The sequence below is a fragment of the Ischnura elegans genome, chromosome 9 (genome assembly GCF_921293095.1).
Source record: "Ischnura elegans chromosome 9, ioIscEleg1.1, whole genome shotgun sequence".
NCBI lineage: Eukaryota > Metazoa > Arthropoda > Insecta > Odonata > Coenagrionidae > Ischnura > Ischnura elegans.
In genome coordinates, this window is record NC_060254.1 from 33331037 (window position 1) to 33358845 (window position 27809).

The following is a 27809-nucleotide window of genomic DNA, read 5'->3' on the forward strand; positions in this document are numbered from 1 at the left end:
TAAATAATTAATATTAAAAGTAAGAACTTTAGCTCATGCAATAACCATTCCAAGCTTGGGTACGTTGAGAACGATTTCAAAAAAAGGTTTGAACTCTAACCTTTCACGAAATCAGTCGCAATACGAAATTAGGACTAGGATTTATATTCTCCACTCTCTTATTATCATCACAAAAGCCCCCGCTGTTTCCCTGAATTTAATTTCTAAATAAACTCGGCGTGAATAAAAAAAACTGCATCCTCAACGGACAAAACTACGGCGAACGGAGCCTCGTTTTGGGCCACGCATCGCGTGAGAGAAGATTAAATTACGGAGCGAATGGATGGAGGCAGACGCGAGGGAAGATATTTTGCGACGGATGAGGAGAGGAATAAACCTTGCCATTAATGCTGTATCCTACCTTTAAAGTCTCAACATACCGAGGTGTGAGGAAGGCAGTGGAGAAACTAGTGATGTGGTATGGGTACATATAAATTTCTTACGAGAACGGAATAATTTAAAACATTATATTTTCATCGCAAATACAAGATTTAAAACAACTGATATAATAAAAATGTTACAACTGTGGCTAATGCAACAATCATTTTCAAAGTTATTATGGAGATAACTATCCAAAAAAAGTAATTTGTTCAATTTCATTGAGCAGAGTATTTATGGATTCGTATTGTCCCGGATGTTTACTATTTGCGAGGCATAATAGCGTTAATGAAGCTGTTTATGAGTTTACTAGTCGTCTATTTTATGCGTACATTTTGAAAGTTAAGGGGATATCGATACATTTTACTTCAGATTGATTTTTACAGGACTCACTTTCCACTTATGAGACAAAAATATCATTAATCCATGACATAGGTACTACGTCTCATGCAAAATCCCAGACTATGCTATCCATATTGCTCCATCTTCCGACTTTTTATTTATGCAATTGGTTTATTTGAGTTCAAAATATGTTTTAGTATTTATGAAAGTACCGTATATATGAAAGGAATAATAAATTAGGAATGGTATTTGATAAAGAATGTTTTCCAGTGTCTTATAATGGCCTGGAAAATTACCCAAGATACTCCTTTTCTTAATTGTAAAAGCTGTACCACCAAGCAGAACTATTGAAATGTTTAGGCTCAATGAGGACTAAAATTGACTGCTGATTTCCCAAAAAAGGAATTACTTTCCAACTTTTGAATAAAAAAGCTCTTTCACGGATGAAATTCGTTCGTAAATACAACCTTGTAAGCTGGTAGCCTTTTTGCAAGACGTCATTTCATTCAGGGGTTTGCCTATACGTGTTACGATTGATATTCTAAAATATATTTATAATGGTTATTTAAATGGGTTAAAATTGACCTTAGGTTTCTAGATCCATTTTTATTTCTTCGTCTATCATTCAACTCTCTAGAGCACTGGAAATCACGAGAAGGGAACATTTCGCCCCTACGCCAAACAAAACAAGAGGACAGCAAACAAACAAACAAACAAACAGAAGCAGTAGCTCACCCGCACTGTTCTCCTTGGGCATGTACTCCTGCATGTCGGCCAGCATGTGACGGATGTCGTCCGCGTCTTTCGATATGCTGCACAACTCCTCAGCGTTGAAGTCGGGCGTCAGCTGCTTACACAGAATGATCTGGCTGATGACGCTCCCCAGGTTGGACGGGCCTGGCCTATTCTCTGTGTCCGGCGCCCGGGCAGCGACACGGATGCATCCAAAGCGGTGAGGAAGGTTCGTTGAGGAAAGGAATGGAAAAGGGAATTGTGAAGAGGAAGCGTTGGAATGAAGGCAAGGCATGACGAGAAGCGAGAAGGTTATTGAAAGAGTCGAAGAAGGTTTGGTGAACAGGGGGAATATGGAATTGAAAGAATAATAATTGAGATAAAATAGTAAAGAAGAGAAGAAAAGACCGGACAGGCATCGGTAACAGGGGAGGGGAGTGGCACAGGAGAGGGATTTCATCGTAGCGGTAGGAAAGTTTATTGGACGAGGTTTGAATAAGTATTATAAAGAGTACGTGAATAAGTGAAGTCAAGTTATACAATTACGGGAAAATAGCATGGTAGGAGTCCGTTACGGAGAAGGGATAGGATATATTTGTGACCACGACGGGCCAGAAGATTTTTTGGACAAATACCGAGCAGAAATTATAAAGGGAATGGAAAATAATGAAGGAAAGAGTAAATAGAGAAAGGAAACGTATAGTGTAAGAGTCGGTAGCAGATAACGTCAGGGATACGGATGTAAAAGTGGAGGAACACGTTGGGAATGGGTTACGGAGGAGGGGATGGATAAAAATGAAACCATGAAGGTGCCAAGAGGTTGATTAACGAGGTTTGGAACAGAGTTGTTGAAGAACAAAGTATGATGAAAACAAGATAAAAAGAAATAAGAAAAGGAGAAGGTAGGGATAGGTTATGGAGGAGTTCGAGGGTGCAATAGAGAAATTAGGAAGATACGTAGTACAGTGGATAAGGTTTGAAACGGAAATAATAAAAAGAACGGGATTAAAATGGTGGTAGGGATAATTGGGAAGGAAAAACGGGAGGGTATGAGTCCGTAACAGGGAGATCAGGGAAATGGAGGAACCATGGTGGACGAATATGGGGTGGAAGTTATTAAGGGAGCCGAAATAAATGAAGGCGAGAGTATAAAGAGAAGAGAAAAAGAAATGGTTAGAGAAGGAATCATAGGGACACACATGCAGCCGTGGAGAGACAGGGCGGGAGTTGGTCACAGAGAGAGGTAGGTATATATATATGTAACCATGAAAGTGTAGAATAGAATGGGAGTTAAATAGGTATTATAAATAGAACGGAAATAAATGAAGTCAAGGCACACAGTTATAAGAAAAGAGTACCGTAGGAGTTCGTTACAGACAGGGGAAAAGATATTAGTAGGGTTGTTAAAGGGAATAGTAGGAGTTCGTTACAACCAGGGGTAAATATATTAGTAGAACAGGAAAAGGGAATAGTAAAAGTCCGTTACAGACAAGGAAAAGGCAGCATATTGTGGAGGACGATGTTTGAAAATGGGAATCATTGAAAGAATTATAAATGAATTGAAGGAAAAATAAATACAAGGTGTGTAGAGAGAAGGAAGAGCGTAAGGAGCAGGTTAGGAAGTAGGGAAGCCGGTGAGAGAGGTTTAGTGTGGGAATTAACAGAGCGGGATGAAATGGAGGCAGGGATGAGAAAGGTAAAAGAGTAGGATGAGAGTCAGTTAACGGGAGAGGAGGAACACGAAACAACAATGGAGGTGCAGAGGACGAATATGGTGCGGACATTTTAAAGGGAACAGGATTAAATGATGGTGAGAGTATAAAGAGAAGAAAAAAGGGTGACAGTCGGTTTCAGGGAGGGTCAGGGGCATGGACGTAGCCGCGGAAGAGCAGAAGGTTCGGTGGACAAGGTTTTTGAACGGGAGTTATCGTAAAATATGAAGGCAGTGGGATAAAAATGAAAGAGAGGTATAAACAGAAGGGAAAAAGAGAGTGTTACGGGAAATAACGCGATGAGGAATGGGAATAGGAGAAAAAGGCGAGAATATTCGTACGAAAAAGGATGGGAAAAAAGGCACGAGGAAGGTGATGAGGTAGGGGAGACGTTTGGAGACCCAGCAGACGAGGTGAGCGTCGGGCGACCGGTAGAGAAAGAGACGGAGGGCAGAAAGGCAAATGAGCACGGGGACAATTTGTTAATGAAGGCATGCACACACATACGCACATATGCAAGAGAGAAAAAGGGAAAAAATATTTTAATTGGAGGAGAGCCTGTGTCCTCGTTACCACGGAAAAGGCGTACTACCCACTGCACAACAAGTGTGTCGCGGCGAACATTTAATAAATACAAATCTACAACAAGTGCCTCTCTTAAATGATTCTAAATACATGCAGGCTCGACCAATACTCGAAAAAACAAGTGTATTGTGCGAAATAATTCACTTCGTTATGTTCCACAAAACATTATCGTTCCTACTCAGGATTTTGACTAATAGATAGCGATTATCAAAACTATATAGTAGTTGTAATCCAGGGTCGGAATAATAAATTTTTATGTAACTTTAAAAAGTGAGTTATTTCGCACTAAAGACATGTGGTTTCACCAAGAGAAGCCTGAACACTTGATAAAAAAGGTGTGTCGCTGCGAATTTATAATTAATGTCTATAACAAGTACCCATCATAAAAGATTATAGGCTCAATTAGTGGCTCAAGTAGAGTATATCGATGGCTAATTTCTAACAACACGTATCTCAAAAATAGCAACTTTTCAGGAGAGCAAAAAAATTATTGATTTATTTTACTTGTACACTGAAATTAAAAACCGAAGGTTCATAAAACTGAAAAAGAAGCATTTATTTGCGAACAAAGAGTTGTTTTTTGCTTGTATTTTATTTTTTAAAATGTTATTACACCTTATTTAAGATGCCGGTCTCAAACCGGCCGAATTTTAGATATGTGTTGCTAGACCATAGCCATCGATATATGATTGGAAGTGGGACAAAATCACTTCAAGGTTAGGTAAAGAAATTAAAATGCAGGGTATCCGTCACGATAAATTCAACTGATTCAAACGTATTTTATATTATAGGCGGAATATTGAAATAAAAGGTAGTTGCACCTTTTCTCAATTATTTTTATATCTTGTACCAGATGATGGCTCCGTGAGCCGAAATGCGTCGCACGCGTAACAAGTGTGTCGCAACGAATTTATACTGAATAGCGCCTCTCTTAATTGATTGTAAATGCATGCAGGCTCAACCTGTGGCTTAAATACATTATATCGTGTTGAAAGTGGGGCAAAACCAATTCAAGGTTAGGTTAAGAAATTAAAATTCAGGGCACCCATCACAAAAAGTTCAACTCATTCAGGTGTGATATAGCGGAAGTTTGACCTATTGAAACAAGAGATAGCGTCACTTTTCCAAAATTATTTTAATGTGTCGTACCGATTGATGGCTCCGTGAACCGAAACGCGTCGTAGGAATAAATATAATTGTGGAAAAGTTCTACTACTTTTTATATCAGCACCCATCACATTTTATACTTTAAATAAACGCGAAATCAAAAAAATGGAGTAGAATAGCACATGGATAGGAGTAGGGTCGTTCACTGAGATCCGGCATCTCAATTCATTATAAAATTAGGTCTTTATAAAGATATATAAAGGAAAGATAAGCTAAGATGAAAATAATTCTCCTAATTTCAGCCATTCTCTCGTGCTTCACTTTTATTGTATTCGGCACGTTGAAATGACGGTCATCCATTGAAAGCGGGGTCGGTGCTAGTTTGATTTAAGTGTGGAAAATTTTTCTTATCATCATGACTAAAAATTCCATCGGAGCCTATATTATACATTTCCTCGTAATTTTGGAACAAAAAAAGCGAACATTACCGCCCCCTTTTCCAGGGGCGCAGCGAAGAATTAAGGCTATGGGGGGGGGTTTAGGCACAAATAATACTTAGGGGTGTGGGGGTATTGCATACCCGCCAGGGTAAGCAGGAGTTGCGAGGGCCCTCCTTTAGGAAAATTCTAAGAATAATGTTGAATTAAAACTTTTGGGCTATGTCGCCGCGTCAGATTTTGGGTAGCCCCAACGTTTCCCGACCGATGCTGGTCGCTTTCTCAAGGGAATCTGAAGAGGTGGGATTTAAAATTGATATATATAGATATACGTGTCAGGTGGTGGGGGGAGGGGAGTGAGAGGTTGGAGGAGTAGGTTGTCGATTATTTTTGCCGATTACGGGTTGCCAAGTACGGCTGATTTTAAGGCCAGTGTCTCTGTTGAAGTTGTTTTTCTCCTCTTTAGATATTTCTATTGCTTCTCTTACGAGCCTCTGTTTAAAGCCTTTCACTCTCGCAACAATTTTTGCTTCCTTAAGGTCGATTGTGTGGCCCAGCGCTGCGTGTTCGGCTACCGCGGACTTCGTTGACTGCCCCAGTCGAATTGCTCTGTCGTGCTCCTCTAGGCGTGTTTTAACCGATCTGCCTGTTTCGCCGATGTAGTTCTTCCCACAGGTCTGGCACGGAATCCGGTACCCCTTCGACTTGTAGTGGAGTTCTATCCTTGACGGTTTTCAATAGATGTCGGATAGATCGGTCGGGAAACGTTGGGGCCACCCAAAATCTGACGCGGCGACATACCCCAAAAGTTTTAATTCAACATGACGAGCACCCGCGAAAGTTTTAACGAAGAACTAAGAATAATGGTTCAAAATGGCGAGTTTTATGGCCTTCTGATGGATATTTGATTAATCCTTTCACTATTCTCTAAGTATTACTGATCCAAATAAGTAAAATGGATTAAACTTAAAAATTTCTCTGAGCTCTGGGGGGGGGGGGAGTTTAACCCCCAAAACCCCTTCCTCGCTGCGTCACTGCTCATCAACATCGCTCTCGGAAGCGTGGAATACCTCAAGGGAGTGTAAACATCAACGAACCACACGAAATAGATGCTCAAGGCCAAGGTGTGACCCGCTCGGCAGGAGTCGGTGACGTCATCAACCTTTCCGCGAAAGGTTTAAGGCAGCTTATTTTTCGCCACGAATAGTTCAATATGTAGGCAAAAGATCGAACGACGGAAAAAAAACGGGTCACTACTTTTCAAACCCTATCACGATCGGCCATTGAAATTGGTGTATGAGTCCATCACTACAACAGCTCTAAGCGACGAGCGGTAGATTGATTAAAAGCTAATATTTTCTTTGCTTCTAAGTGGAGTACGAGTCCCCTGCCCTCATCGTTCGGCAAAAACTTAAAACAACTGAATTCTTTCAAAACTACACTCATAAGAAGATGATTTAACCAGATGAGTTGTGTATGTATATTTGTCAATATATCATCAATAACTAGGAGAGGTTTTCAAATGGCGGGTCGCGTATATGCATTTTCAAATATTTTATATTAACAATCGCTTAATGAAGAAGAACAAATGTAACGAGCGTGATGCGCCCTCTCCCAGCAGGCATCCCCCGCTCTTTTCAATGCAGGTCAACAGAGGGATAGGCGCGTTTCTAATTTATAATGTAGAAAAAAAAGGCAGTGTCTTATGTACAAATTTAATTGGAATGTTCATGTATAAATTGAGGTCAGAGGACCTCTTTAAACACAACATTGGAAGTAATTACACTATCCTCTGTTAAACGCACATGATGACTCATACTTACGTATCAACAGGAGACTTGAATGTGGAATCAGCCGCATTTTCATAAAAGTTATTTAAAGAATGTGAGATATTGTTGCAAATGAACTAATGTATCAGTTTGTGCGCCGTTAACGTCAGGAATATTTACCGGTTTCTGTTTTTTTTATTATTTAAAAACCAATTTTAGGAGGCAATAGCAAAATTTAGGAAGTGAGATATGCCGTCGCATCTTCTCTGATAAATTCTGTGCATTTTGGTACCTCATTTATAGAGCTTGGTTGCGTATAAGTTGAGAAAAAGATATCTATACAGTAGAAATAATATAGAAGATGTATAGAACAAAATATTTTGTTTTCTCAGGTTGCAGCGCGGGCCCGCTACCACAAAAAGATGACCAAAGAAAATTTACGACAAGTGTTTCTAATGAATAGATGTTAAAGTTTAAGTGACCAAGTACTTCTTAAAATGATGGAACCTGAGCCATATTTTTCACCAAAAATTCTAAGTTAGTGAATCCACCTTATGCCTTGGCGAGAATAGAGTATACCAAATTTAATTCAAGAGATAGAAAGCAAGAGGTATTTTTCCGATCTTCTGCCCAAAAGACTGAAAACCTCACAGAGTATTTTTAAAAACGATTGTATTTCAAAGACAATGAGCCATATGATTAAATGTAAAACCCAATGTAGGTACATTCATTCCAATAATTCTTCAATTTTTTCGTTACAAAACAGAGAGTGAGATAGCAAGTAGGCTAACTTTAGGTATTTAAAACAACTCATTCATTTAACTGGATATTAGATTGAAGAACTACGTCAGAAACTTTAATAGAACCCTCTAATGTCAGAGAAAAAGATTTGCTATGGATATAGTAAGACATCATTACTTTGGGAGAACCTGCTAAAATAATGCCACGAAAAGTCAGTCAAGTCTCAGTACTTCATGAATCTACATGCAAGTAAACCTCAATTCAACTTTATGCAAAAACATTTGGCCTATTTTCTCAATATTTTCCATAACATTTCAGAGAATTCCATCAATTTTAAGAGAAAACGACGAAAGAAGTGCGTGGTAATTAAAAATATTTTATTAGGGATACAATCAGTTGTCACGCTGTCATTAAAGATATTACTCGTAAAATATCACAGTGAATACACGATAAAATGCTTATATTGATTACTTTGAACAGAAAAAACTTCCTTTTTTAAGTGACTTATAATGAGGAGAAGTCAATGACTTGATTCGAGGGGAGGTAAGGTGATAAATTGAAGCTGAAAGTATTACGTGGCCACAACTAGAAATTCTAACAAAGTAAAAAGCATTTATTTAATCAAGAACAGAAAAATTTAACAGATAATTGTGGAAAATTCAGAGGAAAAACTGAAGCTTTTTCAACCATACAGAGGATTTTTTGCATTAGGTTGATTTACAACTCCAACTATTTGTAATGAAGGGGTGCAATACTGGAGGGAGTAATCCAATTACGACGCATGCAACAAGCCCATTACTGGACAGGATCCAGGAGGGTCTACTTGTCCTAATTTTCAAGTAATCTGTGACTGTTTAGCTCGCTCACGGTGCAAGCTATGTCAAAAATTCCGCGGACGAGGAAAATTAATTGATGTCAACTTTCAACATATGGCGGCGTCTAATTAGACCAAGAAGCGCTGTTAATGACTGAAAATAAAATTTTTAGTACGACTCGGTAACTTAGTTTAGCAGGCAGGACGGAAAAGCACATTTGCTAATAATATCCATTAATGAGAGCATAAAAATATTTTAAAAACTTCCAAGAACCTGTAATAAGTTTAAATACTACATTTGAATTACTCAAATTTTTATCAGGTTGTGTGATGGTATTAAAGGTGATACTAAGAAATTGGTGAATGAGAACTATTTGCATATAATTCATTAAAATAAATGGGTATCAATCGCATTATACCAGGTAAAATATGGAGGCATAAAGATGAATACTTCGAGATAAATTGCTGTGTATATTTATGAAAAATTATGATAGAAATAAATAGTTTATGTTTCATAAAGCTATTAAATTCTACATAAAATTTGTTTTCCTTTACCGGCAGATGCGGCAACTGAGGTTCCCAAGATTATGCTTTGGTCTTCATATATGATTGAAATGGGTATTCTTTTATACAAACCTGTGGTTTGATTAGGTACACACGAAAATCAAAAGAACGTTTTTATTTTATAACGATGATAAAACTAAACGAGGACTTTTCGTTTTAGATAATTCTGTATTTCTGATTATAACGAACGAATTCATGGTTGAATACTCCACTAAGTGATGCAATTACGGATTAATGTTGCATTCACACCAAGTTTTAGATGAAACTAATTGCTAGGAAATGAATGAAAAAAAAACAAAACTATTAATCTCTTAGCGATGTAACTGCTCTCTACAATAAGATATTTAGAAATATTGTTCTCGGAGGACAAATCACTCCTTACCTCCGTACTCGATTACAATGCATGTTCAACAAAGCATGAAAAATTTAATTCCGTTTAAAGTACTTGAGATAATTGCTGGCAACCGAATAAATACCATCACAGCGTAATTAGTTTTAAAACTCAACTATAAAAATAACTTGAAGGAAACCAGTTTTACCGAATAAATTAGGAAGATATGAGTTTCAACGCATTTTCACTTAAAAGATAAAAAAATTAAATATAAACTATTAAGGCTACAGTACGAAATTTTATTTTAAACAGAACATCCTTCTCTACGTCTGAAACGAATTTGAATACTCTGGGCGTTCGCTATTTCACGACTCTACGGACATTATTCTACTCTGCACAGTAACCAAGTCACCTGCCTCGCTTCCTCCTATTTCAACGCTAGACAATGGCTGCGGCGTTTTAATGACACCTCGGTCACAAAATTGTGCGGCACGAAAATATTTTTGCCACAACAGTAAAAACTTTATTTCCATGAACTTCAAAATGCATTTCTGTGAGCGACTGTGGGAGAGAAAAGAAAGAAATGAAAATATGCGTTGAATGAGAACTCCATTAGTAGGCCATCCTTTTTTTTTAGCAGTGGGAAAGCAATATAGGCTTTCATCCCTTGAATTTTCCACCAGAGTTTCGAAGCACACCAACCCATATTCTGCTCTGTCGCATAACCCCACTAGCCGGAGCGATGCTAAAATATTTCACTCTGTGAATTCCTTAGAAGATACATATCGAAATTATATCTTGACCTTATGTAACATTTGCATCTAAGAATGAATGACCAACGCGTTCGTTTTATGATTGAGCCTACGGCACGCATGTGACGCGTGAGTTTATATAAGTTCTATAAGTAATCAAAAAGCTTTGAATGCTGATCAAGATACTGTGTACGGAATTGAATAAACGTTTTTTCCAAGCGATTTTATAATTAAGATTATTGTGACAGAATTTATGATTGAACTGTCTTACGCATAACATCGATGAATTGATCCATTGATTTCAGAACTAAAGATGAGAACATCTATAATTACTGTGAAATGAGTGAGTATTTAAAAAAATGCATAACTATCTAGACCTTATAAGCATGACGAATGAGTTTTGAATTTATACTAAGATGTAGATAATAACAATTGATAGGCAATGAGTCAAAATAATAAAATATTACTATCATAACTTAAGCTGAATTTTCGGCCTAATTTTCTATGCACACCTCGGAATTTAATAATAATTTTTCCAAATAATTTAATAATGATGACTGCGGTGATATAACTGATGATTGAACACTGTTGATTAGTGCATCGATGATTTGATTCATTGATTACCACACGAAAGATGAACAAAGAAACCATTTACCGTGAAATGAGTGATAATTAAAAAAAATAGAAAAATCTCCAAAAGAATTCTGCGATCAGCAATCAATAGATACTACTCTAGATACTACAGCTAACTAGATAGATAGGTCATATTCTGTTTAGCCGGGTACACCCGCTAGCTTAACTCTTCATCTCTTTGAACTTCTTAGAATAATTATGCATCTAAACGATATCATTACCCCTGGTAACATTTGAATACTGAAATGAAAACCAAATGAGTTCGTTTTAACGATTTTGGGGGCACACGCACATCCATATTAACTGTGCGCGTTCGTACACATTTTATGGGTGATTAAAGGGGGCGTATTAATCCTCGTTTTTGATCTTTCCATGATACTCATAAATTGGTCGATTCCAAAAAAAAAAAAAAAAATAAGCACACACACATTTGGCATCGTATTGTTTTTTTTTCATCCCATGAGAGCGGCTTCAGCAACCACTCGAGGAATACAAATTAAGCCAGCTTTCAGCAACAGGCTCCAAATTTATCGCGACGGAAAGAATTTAATTTATTATTCCAATGGGGGCGACCTTTTGAATTAAAGGAAACCTCTCGCGAGGAAGATAAAAAACATGTTTGTTCCCATTTCTGATGTCTTCAAGTGACTTTCCATTATTTTCCATGCCGTTTTGAATTTATTTTCACGTCAAAAACATATGGCTGTGACACAATGCTATCTTTTGTCATTGAAAGCACCGGAGTAATGACAGAAAATGGAATTTTAGATCGAACTGGATGGTGATAGTATCTGATTACAACATGCAATGCATAAAATGTTGGAATAAGTTTTGTATATTCTTGTATTATTCAAGGTGATACGCGCTTTTTTATTGCTCACTTATTAGTAACAATACATTTCAATTGAACATCTCTCAATACTAATATTAGCTTCATTGGGTGCTTTCAATTCATCGACACACGTCGACACAAGTCAACTTGCGTCGTGGTTTTCGTGTTCCATTCTATGTGTGTCGCCGACTGTTGTGACACAAGTCAACAAACGATAACGCGCAGGATTTGGAGAGTTATAAACAGTTACCGCGAGTCAACACCAGTCGACGCGTGAGTCGTATGAATGGAAAGCACCCATTGCTGTCAATCGAAAGATACTACATTGCGCTAGTCAACAATTAAATCGTAAACAAGATCGTAAATCGTTGGACCCATGTTCACAAAAATGATCACTTAATGGAAAAAAGTAATGAAAAACAACTATGACGTTATATCGACAACTATGACATTATATTGACTATGACATATTCGTTGAATACAACGTAAAAAACGTGTGCTTAACATCAGGCCAACGTTCGGTACCATATAAAAGTACCAAAAAAATGGAATTTTAGATCGAACTATTTGGTGATAGTATCTGATTACAACATGCAATGCATAAAATGTTGGAATAATTTAAGTATATTCTTGTAATATTCAAAGTAATGCGCGCTTTTTTATTGCTCACTTATTAATTACAATGCATTTCAATTTAACATCTCTCAATACTAATATTGGCTTCATTGCTGTCAATCGAAAGATACCATATTACGTTAGTCAACAATTAAATCGTAAACAAGATCGTAAATCGTTAGACCCATGTTCGCAAAAATGATCACTTAAGTGACAAAAGGAATGAAAAACGACTAGTGCGTTATATTGACAACTATGACGTTATATTGACTTTGACATATTCGTTGAATACGACGTAAAATATTTGTGCTTAACATCAGGCCAACGTTTGGTATCATATAAAAGGCAAAAAAAGTCGTAGGAGAAGATCAGAAGAAGGCGAAGAAGAAGGCGGAGTCCTTTTTTCGTGAAATCTAGGACTTGCCGGACATTGTATGGCGCTCGGAAACATTCTCATCTGAACGGGCGGTCCTTTTACAAACTACAAAAACTGCCGCCCTCATTTCGGTGCATCACCCAAAAAAAAGAGAATTAAGACTCAAAAGAAAACAATGGGAGAGAGAGAGAGCTAGTCGCATGAACGTTTGATATGGGAGAATTCTCATACGGCGCCAGCATCGCTCCATTCGCTTGCAGCCTGCGTCGCTGAGATCCTTCGACATCTTGCCTGGAGGGAACTTGAGAGAAATATATGGCCCGCCGGGGAATGTCAAAAGTGTCGCACGGAATTTTCGCACCACTCCGAAGGTAGGAAACAGGGGGCGTATGGGTTGGGACTGCATAAGGGTCCCTAGGATGTCGTATCCTCAACTTTGTATCCATAGCCCCTCCTCCTCAGACAAGTTCGATACTCCTTCCTCCTCCATCCACGTCTCAACGGGAAACAAAGGATATGTTGATGATAATGATAGATTTTAAACCATTTTCAATTGTAAAATGTATATTTCAAATCTTTTCATTTAACAGCATCTAGATTCTGGAACTCTCTACCGCAAAATATAAAGACGTCACAAGCACTTCAGTCGTTTAAAGGAAGGCTGTACTTCTATTTGAAGTCTAGGGCTTAAGTTGGTCTCCTCAACTTGTTGAAGTTATCATTTTAAACTTGTGATGACATCAAAACTTTCTAAATTAATATACATACATGTATATGTGTGTATGTATGTGTGTGTGTGTCTACCACTTTTTAGCCTAGAAATAATCTCCATCATACCATTTTTTTGTGAAACTGTCATTTATTAAGAGTAGAACATTTCCTGTACTTTCTATTTTTTCCTCTTATAGGTATTGCCTAGAGCATAACAAAAGTATTCATTCATTAATTCATATAATTTAGAGTCTAGCATTGTAATGAGGAAAAAACTGATCATGATTTTACATGAATGTGTAAGGTATTGATGCATAACCACATAAAATAATTTTAAAATCATTTTTAGTATAAAATTATTTTAATAACCTCCTCACAATTTGAAGACCTATTATCATGAAAAAAATCATTCTAAGATTAGAATTATTTCCATATGATTTATTTCTCAACATAATAGATTATTTTGATAGTTTGAATTACTTTAATGGTATCAGTTAATTTACGGCTAAGTATTAATCCACCAAAGAGTGAGATTAAAATGACTTTATGTTGAACACACTATTTAGACTTTTCGGTAACCTGGTTTAGTATATGAACTAGTTCTAATACAAAGCGTATAAGGTTTAGTAATATTTTATAAACATAAGTGTGTTGAATATTTAGATGACGTGAGAAAGTTAATGGAAGGAAATATAAATGGTAAATGATCCCGAGGAAGACAAGAATAAAACGAAGGACACGAAGGAGAAGAAGAAGATCAGCAAGGAACGGAATCTAGCAGCTTAGGAAATGGAGGACTGCAGGAAACTAATCTTTGGATGTTTTACTAAGAGTGAATGATCTAATAATAAACGAACGATGAGCAAACTATTATTAATTATATTAATGAACGACCGCATTAGCATCAAAATATAATAAAACTTTTATTTTCCACACACTATGAATTTTTTGACACCAATGCATATTGCATACGAAAGCAAATTTATTTTAAAACAAAATATCGAAATATTTGAAACCTTGAAATCGATAATTTGAAATAAGAAGGGAATATTACAATTGATTGGCATGGATAGTTATGGTAGTAATAATTGCCTCTATAGTGATCCTAGTACTCCATGCAGAAAATATTTTAATTCCAAATAGTAGAAGAGATTAAAGTATTATAACAGATGAAATACATTCTACATGTCTAAAAGGTATTGACCTGAATTGGAAGCATACAAATATTGTCAGAGGCTATAAAAATATTTTTACCTAACTAAGGACAGAAAATTTGTAATATATCAGAGGGTAATGTGCAATTTATCAAACGACAAGTACCGTTTTACCTCTATAACTTGTCTTGGAATTTTTTTTAAATCGCAAATATTGATCAATAATTGTTCATTCAAAAATATGCATAGTTTAACTTGATAATGCACCGCTATTTATGTTCACATAAAGAACCTTTGAGAAGTTTTATAGCTTAGCGGAACCATTGCTGTCATATAGGAGGTAAAGTACTGAATTTTTCGAAAAGTATTTGTTTTGATTTTCTTTAGCCTGGGCAAAATATTCCCAATCCCGCTCCAACCTTTCCACTTCACTCCTTTGGGGAGTCGTAAACCAACTGGTGAGGATGAAAAACTAAGTTTTTGAAAAAGATGACGTCTCCGGAATAGTGACGAGCACCGACGGCAATTGAAGTAGGGCACCAGTCCTATATTTCAAACCAGACGCTATATCGATTGAAACACTTGCTCGGCCCAAGACTGGGACCATTGTGTACTTCTTCCCGGACAAAAAACGCTGCCTCGTGTCGAGATAGATTTTGCGCAAACTCTTGCATCGACAATGAGTATCGCGTAGTAAAAATTGTTTCTAGTGAAGCAAAAATGGGGTGGATAAAAATACGAGGCTGAGTTAGGATGATATGGGTTTGAAGGCTTTTTAAAAAACCCACCTGATATGCTTACGTGCAAATTCGAAAATGCCCATGGACTGGATAAATCCCACAAAGGAGGTTTATTTTTATATAATTGATCACTTCAGACTTAATTGTATGAAAATTTTACATTAATATGGGAAACGAAAGAAAAAACTATTATAATTTTTAATAACTAATACGCTTGGAAAAGCACGACTCGGGTTTCATGATATAGCTAAATCGTCACTATAATCCTTTTATTTTCTATTTTTTGTCGAATTTAGAACTTCGGCACTTATGAGTATTTTTTAATGGAAAACGTTTATTTCTTAATATTTGTTAAATTGGATTTATTTAAGTATACCGGGACTAGCCACGGTGATAACTTTACGGACAATTGGATTTATTGATAAACATATCACAAATGAATTTAATTAGGCCATAATTGTCGTTAAAAATTATTTTTTGTCATCATATTTTGATAGAAAAGTCATTCTTGAATGATAATTATCGCGATGTAAAATCCGCTAATTAGCTTATTAGCAAAGATTAAATCCGCTTAGCCGCTCCCCGCTGTGTTATGGTTACCAATTGAGTATGCCATTTACTGCAAAACAATAGGGATTTTTCGTCACACTGAGGAGGATGGACTTTAATTCCAAATTCACAATGGAAGTATTTCCAATGATCTTTTCTTGTTTCATTTAGAGGAACAGAACGTTCATGACTTTAGCATGCGTTTGCTGTGATGAACTGGATTGAGGCTGGGGAAAATAAATCGCGTTAATTATTTCTTTAAAAATATACGAAAACAATGGATAAACTTCTTCAAACTGATACATAAAGCCTGATAAAGAACGCAAGATCTGAAAAAGTACTTAGTATTATGGTGCGAGGGGGATGAACACTAATTAACGTCTCACTCCCATCTCAGACACTTTTTAACCGCAATTTCAACGCGAATCAGTGATCAGAGCATGAATCAATCGAAATCACGCCCAGCAAGAAATGGCTTTCTATTTCGAAATAAAACAAACCCCACTTCCACTCAATTACTGATAAGGCGAAATTTCACCGTTTGCATAACACTCGCATTCAACGCACATATCGTATTACCTTCGTTGATGGAACACGTTCATTAACGCTTTAATTATGTAATCTGATGCTACACACAGCTGTACATTATCTCTCACAATGTAAAACGGAAATGTGAGTTTGAGGATGCATCAAATGAGTTTTGCGAACCTTCCGCTTCACTGTAACACTCAATTCACCATTCACATTATATCGACGTGTAAACTTTTGGCACTTGATCTATCAAAATGTGGCAATCATGAAGTATCCGTACACTTCGTAGCCTTCTGTACCCGTTATCTATTAAATCTTTTGAGGGAACAGTTAACCTCAAGTGAAAATGAACGCATATCAGGTGAGGAAGGCACGAGTCTAAAGTCATTGAAAGGCTTTGAATTTTTCGCAAATATCATCAGTTGAAATCCATCTCTATTATTTCCAATATTTTGTTCAAAAGTATGAGAGAAATTCCTTACATAAATATGACTATTTTCTGATGCCTGAAACCAGCTTCAACGTTTTCTCGTAAATGCTCATTGATAAAAAGAAATAATTATTCTCGCCGATCATGTAAGTTCAATTAGAAAGTCGAGGAACGTTACTTTTTTAACAGAACTTAGCTTTTACGTTATTTGTTTCCCTATTACCTAAAATATTACACTATTATTTACCCTATGAAATTAATTCAAATTAACATTCCTTGTATTATGTGGTGGGTATTAACGACGAAATAAAAATTCGGCAGAAGTATTTTTATCGACAATGAATGAGTAAATTTGATAGTGAGCATGCTAAAAGTTTTCCACCCTTCAATAAATTTATATCAAGACCAAATATCTCGTATACATACAATGAATATCAGTATAATGGGTATTATTCATTAAATATATAGACAATTAAAGTAGGTAAAATAATGAATTCAAAGAAAATTAATAGAGTAAGTCATAGAGGCACGTTGATGGATCAGATTGAATTTAGGCCATTTTGCTGAATAAAAAAAAAACGTGAGGTCGGATTCTGAAGTTCTCAATTTCCTCGTCAAATGTTAAAAGAGGGATACAAGCTAGGCACATTGATTGGTATGTATAAAATGCCAGAGTATTTAAAGCTCTCGGTAAATAACCTGGGCATTTCATCGGTGAAATACAGTAATTTTGAGCTTTAAGGCCGTAGATGGACATAAACATTCCGACACGAGCATCATTCTATTTTGATAGTTAAATTTTTGGTATTTATTTGTACCACAATATCATAAGCATCAGATCCACCCAATGCGTTTCTGTAGCATTAAGCGCACTATGATACATCCGAGTAGACGTCCTTCAGGGATTGATGACCCATTTACGAACGACTATCAACAAAACGATTGCGTAATCTCACCCATTATGACTCTTCAGGCAATTATAATCGCACATTTTCGTCCAACATTAATAATGTAAAATGTCCTTAAACATTCAGAGTGGTTACCCAAAGGGTGGTTACCCAAGAAAAACAGTTTTCATGGTAACTGCAAAGTGCATACCAAAAATGTTAGCTTTGCTAAGTTTGGTAACTAAGGAGTTTTGTTCATGGACAAAAAAAGATTAAAATTGTCTTCCCTACCATCTTGTGAAATATTGTAAATTCTTCCTGAAACGCCCAGTATATTGCACCCTTTAAAGACAAATGACACTCAGGTTGGAGACCCGAGGCTAGGACTGTGGTAACCGTCACCTGCAACAACTCCATGAATTTTTCATTTGCAATATTCATGCAATAATTTTTTGTATCAAAGGCCTCATATTGGCAACATTATATCATCGTAAAACATTAAAATATTGCACTGTGAGCCTGATTCTATGCATTCGTCACTTTGATTAGTTTCCATTAGTCAATTATTACTACATGTATTTAAAACTGCTGCTTAAATTTTGTTTCCGTTGATATGCTGTCATCATATATAATATTACAAAAACGTCTTTTCTGTCATTTCGTGTATGCTTTGTTAATATCCACCTTTAGTGATAAGTGGGGTATCTTTTAAACGTTGAATCACCGACAACTGACGAAAAGTAAAATATCCATCTCAAATTTCACTATTTACTCATTAGTTTGACTTAAAAGATTCGATTTTTTCATGTCGATATTTCGCTCGAGGTACATCGACTTCTCACAGTTCTTTATTCTAAACTTCAAAAATCCGATCATGCCTTTCCAAATCACAACAAAAGCATTCCCAATCAAAGTGGCCTTTACAATGACAATTAATAAATCACAGGGTCAGACTCTTCAGAGAGCCATATTCTACTTGCTAGAACCCGTTTTCTCGCATGGAAAATTGTAGGTAGCATTTTCTAGAGTTCCCACTTTCCGTAATGTTTATGTTTGCGTTAAAAGAAACTCAAAACCCAAAAGTTTCAGACGAAAACATTGTTACTTCTTTTCTTGTCTTTAAAGGCGTTTATTTTTATTCAGTAATAAAGGTCATGATAGCTCCTTCTGGTACCAAATTCTCTTGCCTGTATAATGTTAATGTGTTTTGTATATTTTTGCAATAAAAACAAGTATAAAGAAATTACTTTATTGATACACCTATTTCTGTATTTAAAACCCAATTAATCCTTTTCCTTAACATATTAATTCACTGATAGCGTGAAATTTTCGCGCGGGTTACCCAGTAACTAATTATTATCCGCAAAGTCTTCTATGAAATTCCTGTAAAAGCTTAACTTTTTGAAGACCAAGCCCGAGTCTATCTCGGGATGTATATTTCCTGTCTCATTGATTCCGTGTAAAAATATTCCGTGCGTTTTCGTCGGACCCGATTTATTTAGCTTCTTTCTTTAGCTATCCGGTCTTCATGCGTGGAATATGCTGCCATTTAGCGGCTCATAAATGTACCTTTTTGGATTGGGAAATTATTTTCCAATACTAAAGTACAAAATCGCTGAGTTTATCGCAACACGCACATAAAAATACCCCAGGCTTTGAAGTGTTAAAATTAGCTCCCTTACCACCTCCTGAAGTATTGGAGATTCCTCCTGTTACACCCTCTATCTAAATAGGGTAGTTTCCTTCATCAAAGAAAACAAAAGGCATTGATGGCGATTCGTTACCCACCATTAGTGTATTCATTCAACTATTACACAAATTATTTGGTTTTTGAAATACCGGTTTAGACGAATGGCAAGGGTCAAATTTTATCCTCATTTGAAAAAGGCCAGATTGGCGCCCATGCGATTCCACTCCACGTGATGTCACAGGGACCTAGTTTCTACACGAGAGGATAGGAGTTATGCATCGTCAGAGGCTACCAATGCATGCATGAGGCACAGAGCTCAGGGAAACATGCCTTAATAATCAACTATTAAAACTGGCTAAGGTCGGAAAGTTTTCTTCGCTTGATAAGGTATTAATAAACCTTTTTTAAGCCATGCGCTACCAGACAGGAAGGTACTCAGCTACCCGTTAGCATCCTGCGTTCTATCAGCGCTCAGAGCCTCGATCAAGGTCACCTGCCAGGCGGGAGGGGGAACCAGAAATGCGTCGTACGGACTTTTTCCCGTCATTCCTACTTACGCGTCGCGTTTTCGCGCGCTTGAAATTTTTCACTTTTTATTTGATCGCGAAAAATAGATATCGTCATTTAAAAATCTAAAAGCGTGAAATACGTACTCCAGGAGTAATAATCTTTCGATTTAGGCAATAAAAAAATAAAAGGAAACCACCCTATTCTGAGCTACCGAGGTACGACGCTTGTCTCCTTGGCCACTTCCGCCCATTGCGTGTGACCGCATACGTCTCCTTAGCCCGAGGGCGGATCCCAAGTGCGTATATTCGCCGTCACCTGGCCCGTGGGCAAACATCGCCTTTCCGCCACCGGTGGCCTGCCTGCCGGGGCGAATTTATCGAGCGATGCTGGCAAATAACCGTCGGCGGCGAAGGAAGCCATCAGATTCCACGACGGAGCGCCGTCCCGCCGCGGCAGGACCAGAATAATAATCAAGTTTGGAGAGCGGTCAATCAAACAAAGCACTGTGATGAGGGTAAATGTCTGTTTGAACAGCGCAGCGAGACGAAATTTATTCAGCTACTTGGCTTCCCAGAAGCGACAGGGAAACCTTAGCGATACCGTGACGTTTTCTGGTACGCCTTCGTGCGCCGCTGGAAGGCTTTTTTTTAAGGCCTGCCATACACCTGCAAAAGGTAGTATAGCCATTCTTCAAAGGCCGTTTCATACGGGGAACGTAATTGCGCCATCTGAAGCGTGTACGAAAGCGCAGTCAAAACTGCGTCGGGTGAAGCGGTGAATTGCCAGAACACATGCGAGAATGCTTGACTGTGAGATGGAAAATAGCCCCTGTTCTAATTTAATTCGAGCATTCGAGAAATTGCACGCCATAATGAGAAATCAATGCAGCTCTATCCAGCAAAATTACGTGCCAAGTGTAAAACGGCCTTAAGGTATGTGTAATATTTCAGACCTGCCGTGTGGTGAAATTGACATAAATAACCTTGAAAAATAAAATCCCGTACCGGGAATCGAACAAAAATTTGTCTTTCCGATCCACTAAAATTTTAGTACCCAGGGAATCCATCAACGAAATGTATTATTGGTATCGACTTCAAATGAGGCACATGCACTTTATTTAGGCATTACACACCCTTCTAAAATGTACCGAGTATAAACCTCTTTATTGCAAAGAGCCCTCAAAATGCCTTTTTTAGGAAAGCATTCTTGATTAGGTGTATTGTAGATGTAGATTCCGTAAGAAACTCTATGCATAGGCGGATTTGGAGGGGGGGGGGGGAGCACGGGGACACTTGCCCCCCAGACGTTTAAAAAATGGACAAGATTTTTAATATGGTTATCATTACGTTCGTTTTGTTTGTATATTACGGAGGCTTAATAATTTAATTTCGTTTTAATAAATTTCATATCAATATAAAGAGAATATTTGGCATAGTGACTGTTCTATATTGCTTTTATTCTTAAATATAAGTAGACTGTTTTAACCTGTTAGGCCCTGTGCCCCCCCCCCCCCCCCCGGAAAAATTCTGGAAAGAAACTCTATGGATAGGCGGATTTGGAGGGGGGGGGGGAGCACGGGGACACTTGCCCCCCAGACGTTTAAAACATGGACAAGATTTTTATATGGTTATCATTACGTTCGTCGTGTTTTGTATATTACGGAGGCTTAATAATTTAATTTCGTTTTAATAACTTTCATATCAATATAAAGAGAATATTTCGCATAGTAATTGTTGTATATTGCTCTTGTTCTTAAATATAAGTAGACTGTTTTTACCTGTTAGGCCCTGTGACCCCCCCAGGAAAAATTCTGGATACGGTCTTTACTTTATGTAGAGCCTTCACGGTCCATCAAGGATGCCAACGCGATGGAGAAAGGATTTCTATAAAGCCACATCCCGTTAAGAGCCCCAAACCCTAATCCACGATGGCGGTACGGTATAATACTTCAGGGCAATACCTACACATCAAAACAATACTTCGGAAGCATATGGCTCGGGTTTCGATTCCCAGTCCTAGGGAATGTTCTCCTATTGCAATTCATGTGAAAAAGTATCGAAGTTAAGTTGTAGAAAGCAAAATTTGTTATTTTTTCAAACTTATCATGGAATTCTACTAGGTAGAGCCTCAACCATTCAGTGCATCATGTTGAGGTTGGCGGGGCTTGTTAGTTTCCTTACTTCGTTCCTAAAACAGAAATCATAAGCTTGGAATAATGCTCGACCTCTCCCTTTTTCCAGCAAAATTCTTTAATTCCCCAATTTCAATGCTATAACAGTCATGGTAAAAATAAAACTTCAGCTCATCACTGGCCTTTTTTTAGAGACAAGCAATTGCATGCCGTAATTAAGTCATACCACGTGAGTTACACAAAAATGGTGTTGTGGTTAATCCAAATTACAGGTTAAAGCATTCACATAAAAATAAGAGGATTGCTTACCCACATTCTTCATACCACAACTTCGATTTTTATTTCTATGAATGTCATACATGATGGCAAAAGGTTTTATAATGAAAGTCACTGAAAGAATTTGCCTTAATCGCACTGCCATGGACTTACCTCCTTAATTGGTGTTTAAAGTAGCACTTTTAGGCTATTGAAACACCATGCAAGTGCTGTTGGTCATGCAAGGTGCATTTAAGAATGGAAAGGGTGCCTTGAAAGAACATACAAGGTGAAATTTCTCGAGAGGGATGGGAATAATCTTGATCTCCTTTACGGGAACTTTGATAGAAGTGTATTGAAGCTCCCATGATACGCAAACAATTAAAGTTCTACGCGCTTTTAACAGTGTTAGAGCGTACAAATCCTATGAACATTTAAATATGCCACAAAATAAAACGCTTTACCACGCTCTTTTATTACAAAGAAACATATTTAACTGGTTGATGCCCTAATTACAAAACAAAGTAAATGACAGTTTCTTGCGACTATTAAAATATGTCATTCTTGCCATAAAAAGTACGCTCTAATTATACTCGTGAATTTATATGAATTGAATTTAAATATTTACAAATTTAATTCGGTTCTAACAGCAATGCTTGATTATGCGAAGAAATTAATGGAGGGCAAAGCTTGCATGCGGTATACATCCAAGAACTGATATTTGATTTGAGTTAGGTCTTTTAAGAAGTGCAGATCCGCGTTATTTGAAAATTAATGTTGAATATGATGTAGAAAAACGTTCTGAAATCATTATTTTTACACTAGAATGGACCTTGACAATAGGGCTTTACACATTTTAATTAATTTACGTATTCACTGGCTTGTCTAATAATTATTATTTTTAGCATCCAGGGAATCTCCTAATGAATTGCGTATTTGGCATCGACTTCAGATAAAGTATATGCAGCATATTCAGAAATTAGGTAAATATTACGAGTCTACACCTCTTAATTATATTAAGCCCTCAAATTACTTTTTTCAGTAAATTGCTTGAAAAAATTAACAGTTTGTCACTGCAATATAAACAAAATCGAACTCATCGTCAACATTCCGGTTGAAACTATGAAACAAACGAGAGCTCTGATGACCAAAGCTGTTCTCATGCCGGTCGTCGGGCCCTAGTTGAAAAGGAAAGTTTGACAAGCCGGACGATGTACGGAAAATCACTCTAGTTAGCCGATAGCGAGAGCGTCTTCGCGGAAATCTGATGACGCGTCTGTCAATCTAGCAGGACTGACAGACACGATAAGAGTGAAAGAGAAAAATGGGTATTTAGGGAGGGAAGGGATGGAAGAGCCATCCATAAAATACGTCACGGTTTGGCAGGGATTGACATTTTCCGCTGTGGTGAAAACAGGGCGGCAAAAAGACGGGGTGTACCATTTTCAGAGCGTTAGGTCCTCACTTTGTTCTGAAAAAAAGGAAAATCATGTTAAAAAATGAGACTAATCTAAAAAAATCACTTGAATTCTACACTACAATGTTACAAAAGGATATGAGCCATTGTGTTTCAGCTATTGATTAGTCAAAACAAGCAAGCACACGTACAGAGAAAAACAAAACCCTCCATTGTGAGTCGGTTGGATCCTGTCAATCTGGATACGCCCGTCATGAGAGACTTGAAATGGCCCAAACAAATATAGAACATCTAACAAGATAATTAAGTTGGCTACGGCGCTCATAAACCTGTGTGATGGTTACTTCATTAGCTCGGATTGGCCATATATTTCTCTCGGATCGTCACAATTAAACAGGATGATCCTCAGGTAATGGTATGAGTTAGGAGCTAAGCCAATGTACCTAATTTTGACTTCATTACTCGTCTTAATCAAGTGAGGAGGGAGATAAGTTGGTTTTGTAATTGGTATGCTTACTTCCTGAGTAGGGCGCCCGAAAATAGGGTTTTTAGCACAATTTATCTCCCAAATTAAGTCTATGAGAAGGTTAATTACTTAAAAGCCTTTACTGGATACGAAAACTAATTGTAGAACTTTTGGCTCATATAATTAAATGAGGCAATGAAAACCACCCTCAGTATCGAGAAAGCTTTTAAAGTCACCACGAACCCTTACACATTTAAAGTAAGAAAAATTGATTAAACACATTGAAATAAGTTGCCTATTAGAAATTCAAATTTAAAGAGAGAAATAAACTAGATAGATACCAGTTTTTTTATATTATGGAAATACTAACTATTTAACCCACTCCCAGAGCTTGGGTTCAAGTTTACTTATTTAATCAAGCCGTCAAAGTGATTGAGAAAGGCAATCCGAGGTAAGATATAATGGACACATAAACGATGAAATATCGTGGAGTTTTCAGAAGCTTTTGGATGAATGGGTATTTATATTAGTTCTTTCTCATACTTAGAGAAATTAATGCATTATTTTATGGGCTAAATTCAGAATTCGATAATCATTTTCCGTGGAATCCATCCAGGATGTTTAAGATCATAGACCTATACGTGCAGAAGAAAAGGGAGTAATTTAAATCCTTCCAAACCAGATGGATTAATTATTTACCTCAATTGAGTACCTTCCGTTATTATAGCACATATACCGATATCACGCTTAACACGGAAACGCAACAATTCATTAGGATTTAATATTTTTACTTACTTGCTAGTGGCACAATTAAATACAAAGCAAAAAATTGATAAAAGCCGACATGTGTGAACTAAAGTCCTTGAGTGGAAAGTACTTATTACACTATGAAAAATGTCCCGTTTAAAATTCCAGCAAAGAATACAGCAATGCTGATTCAAGGTAAAAATGAAGGCATAAGGCACACTCAACACCTTGATAATAATTTGATATAACTGTAATTGTTGAAGTAAAACTGAAATTTAACGTTTAATATCATAAAAAACGACTCTCAATCATGAAAGAGTATATTTCCTTTTATCTCCAGCTGTATTCAAACTAGAAAATGATTGGTTACAGCTATAAAAAAAGGGGACAAAACTTTCAACATTAATTAGAAAAACAGGATGTGGAATTAAGCTCTCGGGAGAACGGAGAAGGCTGACCGAAGTAGCGAACTTGTTAGGTATCATCATCATTTGCTCTCTTGACACCACGTGGGCGGAAAGTTGGATCCTTATTACACATTTTTTTTAAAAAAACCTTTCCGAGAGACTTTCGCGAACTCCGGCAAATGAGACGGGGAAGGGATTGTCAGGGAAAACTTCCGATCCGCCCACAATCACGCGGAGTTTTTAACGTCTCCTTAGATCCCACTCTGAATTTCCATTTTCATCCTCCCAGGAAAAAATAATGTATTTAAGGACTTGGCGACGTTTTCCAAATGAATGCTTTTACTCTCACTCCTCCAACAATGGGCTGCGTAATGGGACGCGCATGCAATCAGGCTCCGAGCTCCGGCCACAACAAAAGGTGGGCGCCCGGTTGGTTCGTTACTTTTAGGGGGAGGGGAGGAGAGAGAACCCCTGCTCTCGGGACGTTTATACCATTAGAGATAGGTGGATCAGGAGGCATGCAGAAGAATTTTGAGAAGTCCGTGGAAGGAGAAGCGAAATCAGTGTCAGAAGAATCGCGCCGCTAACGAGAGGATTAAGAAGGTTTTAGTGACAAATCTACAGGTAACACTTCTCCCATTTAAGATCAAACAGACGTTAGTTACTGCAAAAACACCATTTTGTGATAAATCAATTTAAAGTTCGTATAATAACTGACAATTTTTCAATAGTTCTTCACTGTTATTTCTAATTCATATGAAAAAAAACTATTGGTATTGCTTCAGACTGCAAAATAGGTAATGAGGTTGAATACAGGGGAATAAATAAATATTTTCTCCGTAAATTTATGTCTAAACTTATGACTAGTTTTTCACAACTTTTTCTAATTATGAGCTGTGAAAAACTATTTGGTAGTAGTCAGTTATTTTCACAAAATATTAAAACAATTTTTCTAAAAACAGATTTTTTGTAGTTTCGTCCATTTGATCCTAAAAGGGCGCTTGATTAGCTTAAAAAAACGCATAAACCATATTCATTCGGACACGTTCCGTCTTTTTCGCTACGTATTAATAGCTTAAAAATTATGAAATCTTGAAGTTTCTTAAGCATATAGAGTAAACCATTGACAAAACTCGAATCTTAAATACAAGTATTCTGAGATGGAAATTTCACATTTGAGGTTCAGCGGAACCTGGTTGAGCGACCGTCAGCTGTACAATTCTTTCGGTTGCTCGACGAAAGTTGGTTTAAGAATTTTTATGGAAAATTCAATATCAATTTTACGTAACATTCATGCTATTAGTATGATACACAAAAGTTCCTGAAAGGGTGTGTGTTCTCTTTGACCTCAACAATTGCATAATTTGGTGAATAAGATGTTTAAACTTAATATTTTGTCAATTATGTACACCTTACGATTCTACTGACACTTATTACTTATGCTTCTGGTATAAGTAAATGTGTAATATCCATTACTGCTTACACTGCTTGACCTTTGAGTAGCTGGATTTGTTACATGATTTTCGGAAAGCCAAAAACGTTTCCCATTCCTTAGACTACATACATTAAACTAAATTGCCTTCGTTACTATATTATAACCCAATGTTGCTACTAAGTAACATAAAAAATGTATACATTTTCAGCTCTATACAGGAAAGATATAAACTACGCGTTCTTTTGTGGTGTAAAGTTTTTTTACTCTTCATACAGGAGACCAATCAGTGCATCGTATGTTATGAAAATGATAAATATGAAATCATGAAAACAGGGGCATTAAAAATATAGGTTAGGTACCCTCTTTCCCGAGTACCCTCGTAGAGTTCATTACTATCGTTAATAATCGTTAATTTTACATAAGTTTTCTCAATTTATTCGGATATTTGGAGCTCCACTGTTGACCGTAACCTTGAATTCTGATACATGTGCCCTCCCATGTGCCTTCATTCCCTTAGGTGTGCCTATCATCTACTAGGACGTACGCTCAATCATAAATTCATGAGGGAATATGGTTAACGGATGGAGGTGCCGTGAAAGTTGCCGGAGGAACGCAAGTCCTCCAATCTCAGAGCCTCCATAACTGTCTCTATCCTTCCCTACCGGAGTCAAGCTCCAAATTTCACCTTTCCCCATCGCTGCCATTTATTTTTACCATTTAACGAGGTTTAAGACCCAACTTTTCTAAGTTATCACAGATATACAAAATTATAGGACGACAAGGTGCCCGCACAATGATAGCAAAGTACAGAGGGTATGAAATCTTTTCAGGCTTGACTTGGTGAAAATTCGATTTATATATGATAAAATATACATACCAATTGTAATTTCCAATTTTTAATACATAACTTCACTACCGACCATGGTTTCGACACTGTCATTTTCAAGATATTATAAACCATGGCCGGTTGTGGTGTTATACATTAAAACT

General features: G+C 37.0%; 1 protein-coding gene across 2 annotated transcripts in view; it reads right to left on the minus strand.

Annotated features, from left to right (window-relative positions):
* The window catches only part of LOC124165506, a 228823-nt gene that overhangs the window by 46433 nt on the left and 154581 nt on the right, over positions 1-27809 (minus strand). Inside the window, exons 4-5 of one of the 2 annotated variants that reach the window (XM_046542947.1) lie at positions 23813-23818; positions 1495-1668 (exon numbers count right to left, since the gene is read on the minus strand). In XM_046542947.1, coding sequence (XP_046398903.1) covers positions 1495-1668; positions 23813-23818 — 180 coding nt within the window. The remainder of the gene's footprint in view (positions 1-1494; positions 1669-23812; positions 23819-27809) is intronic. The other variant, XM_046542948.1, reaches the window with a different exon arrangement.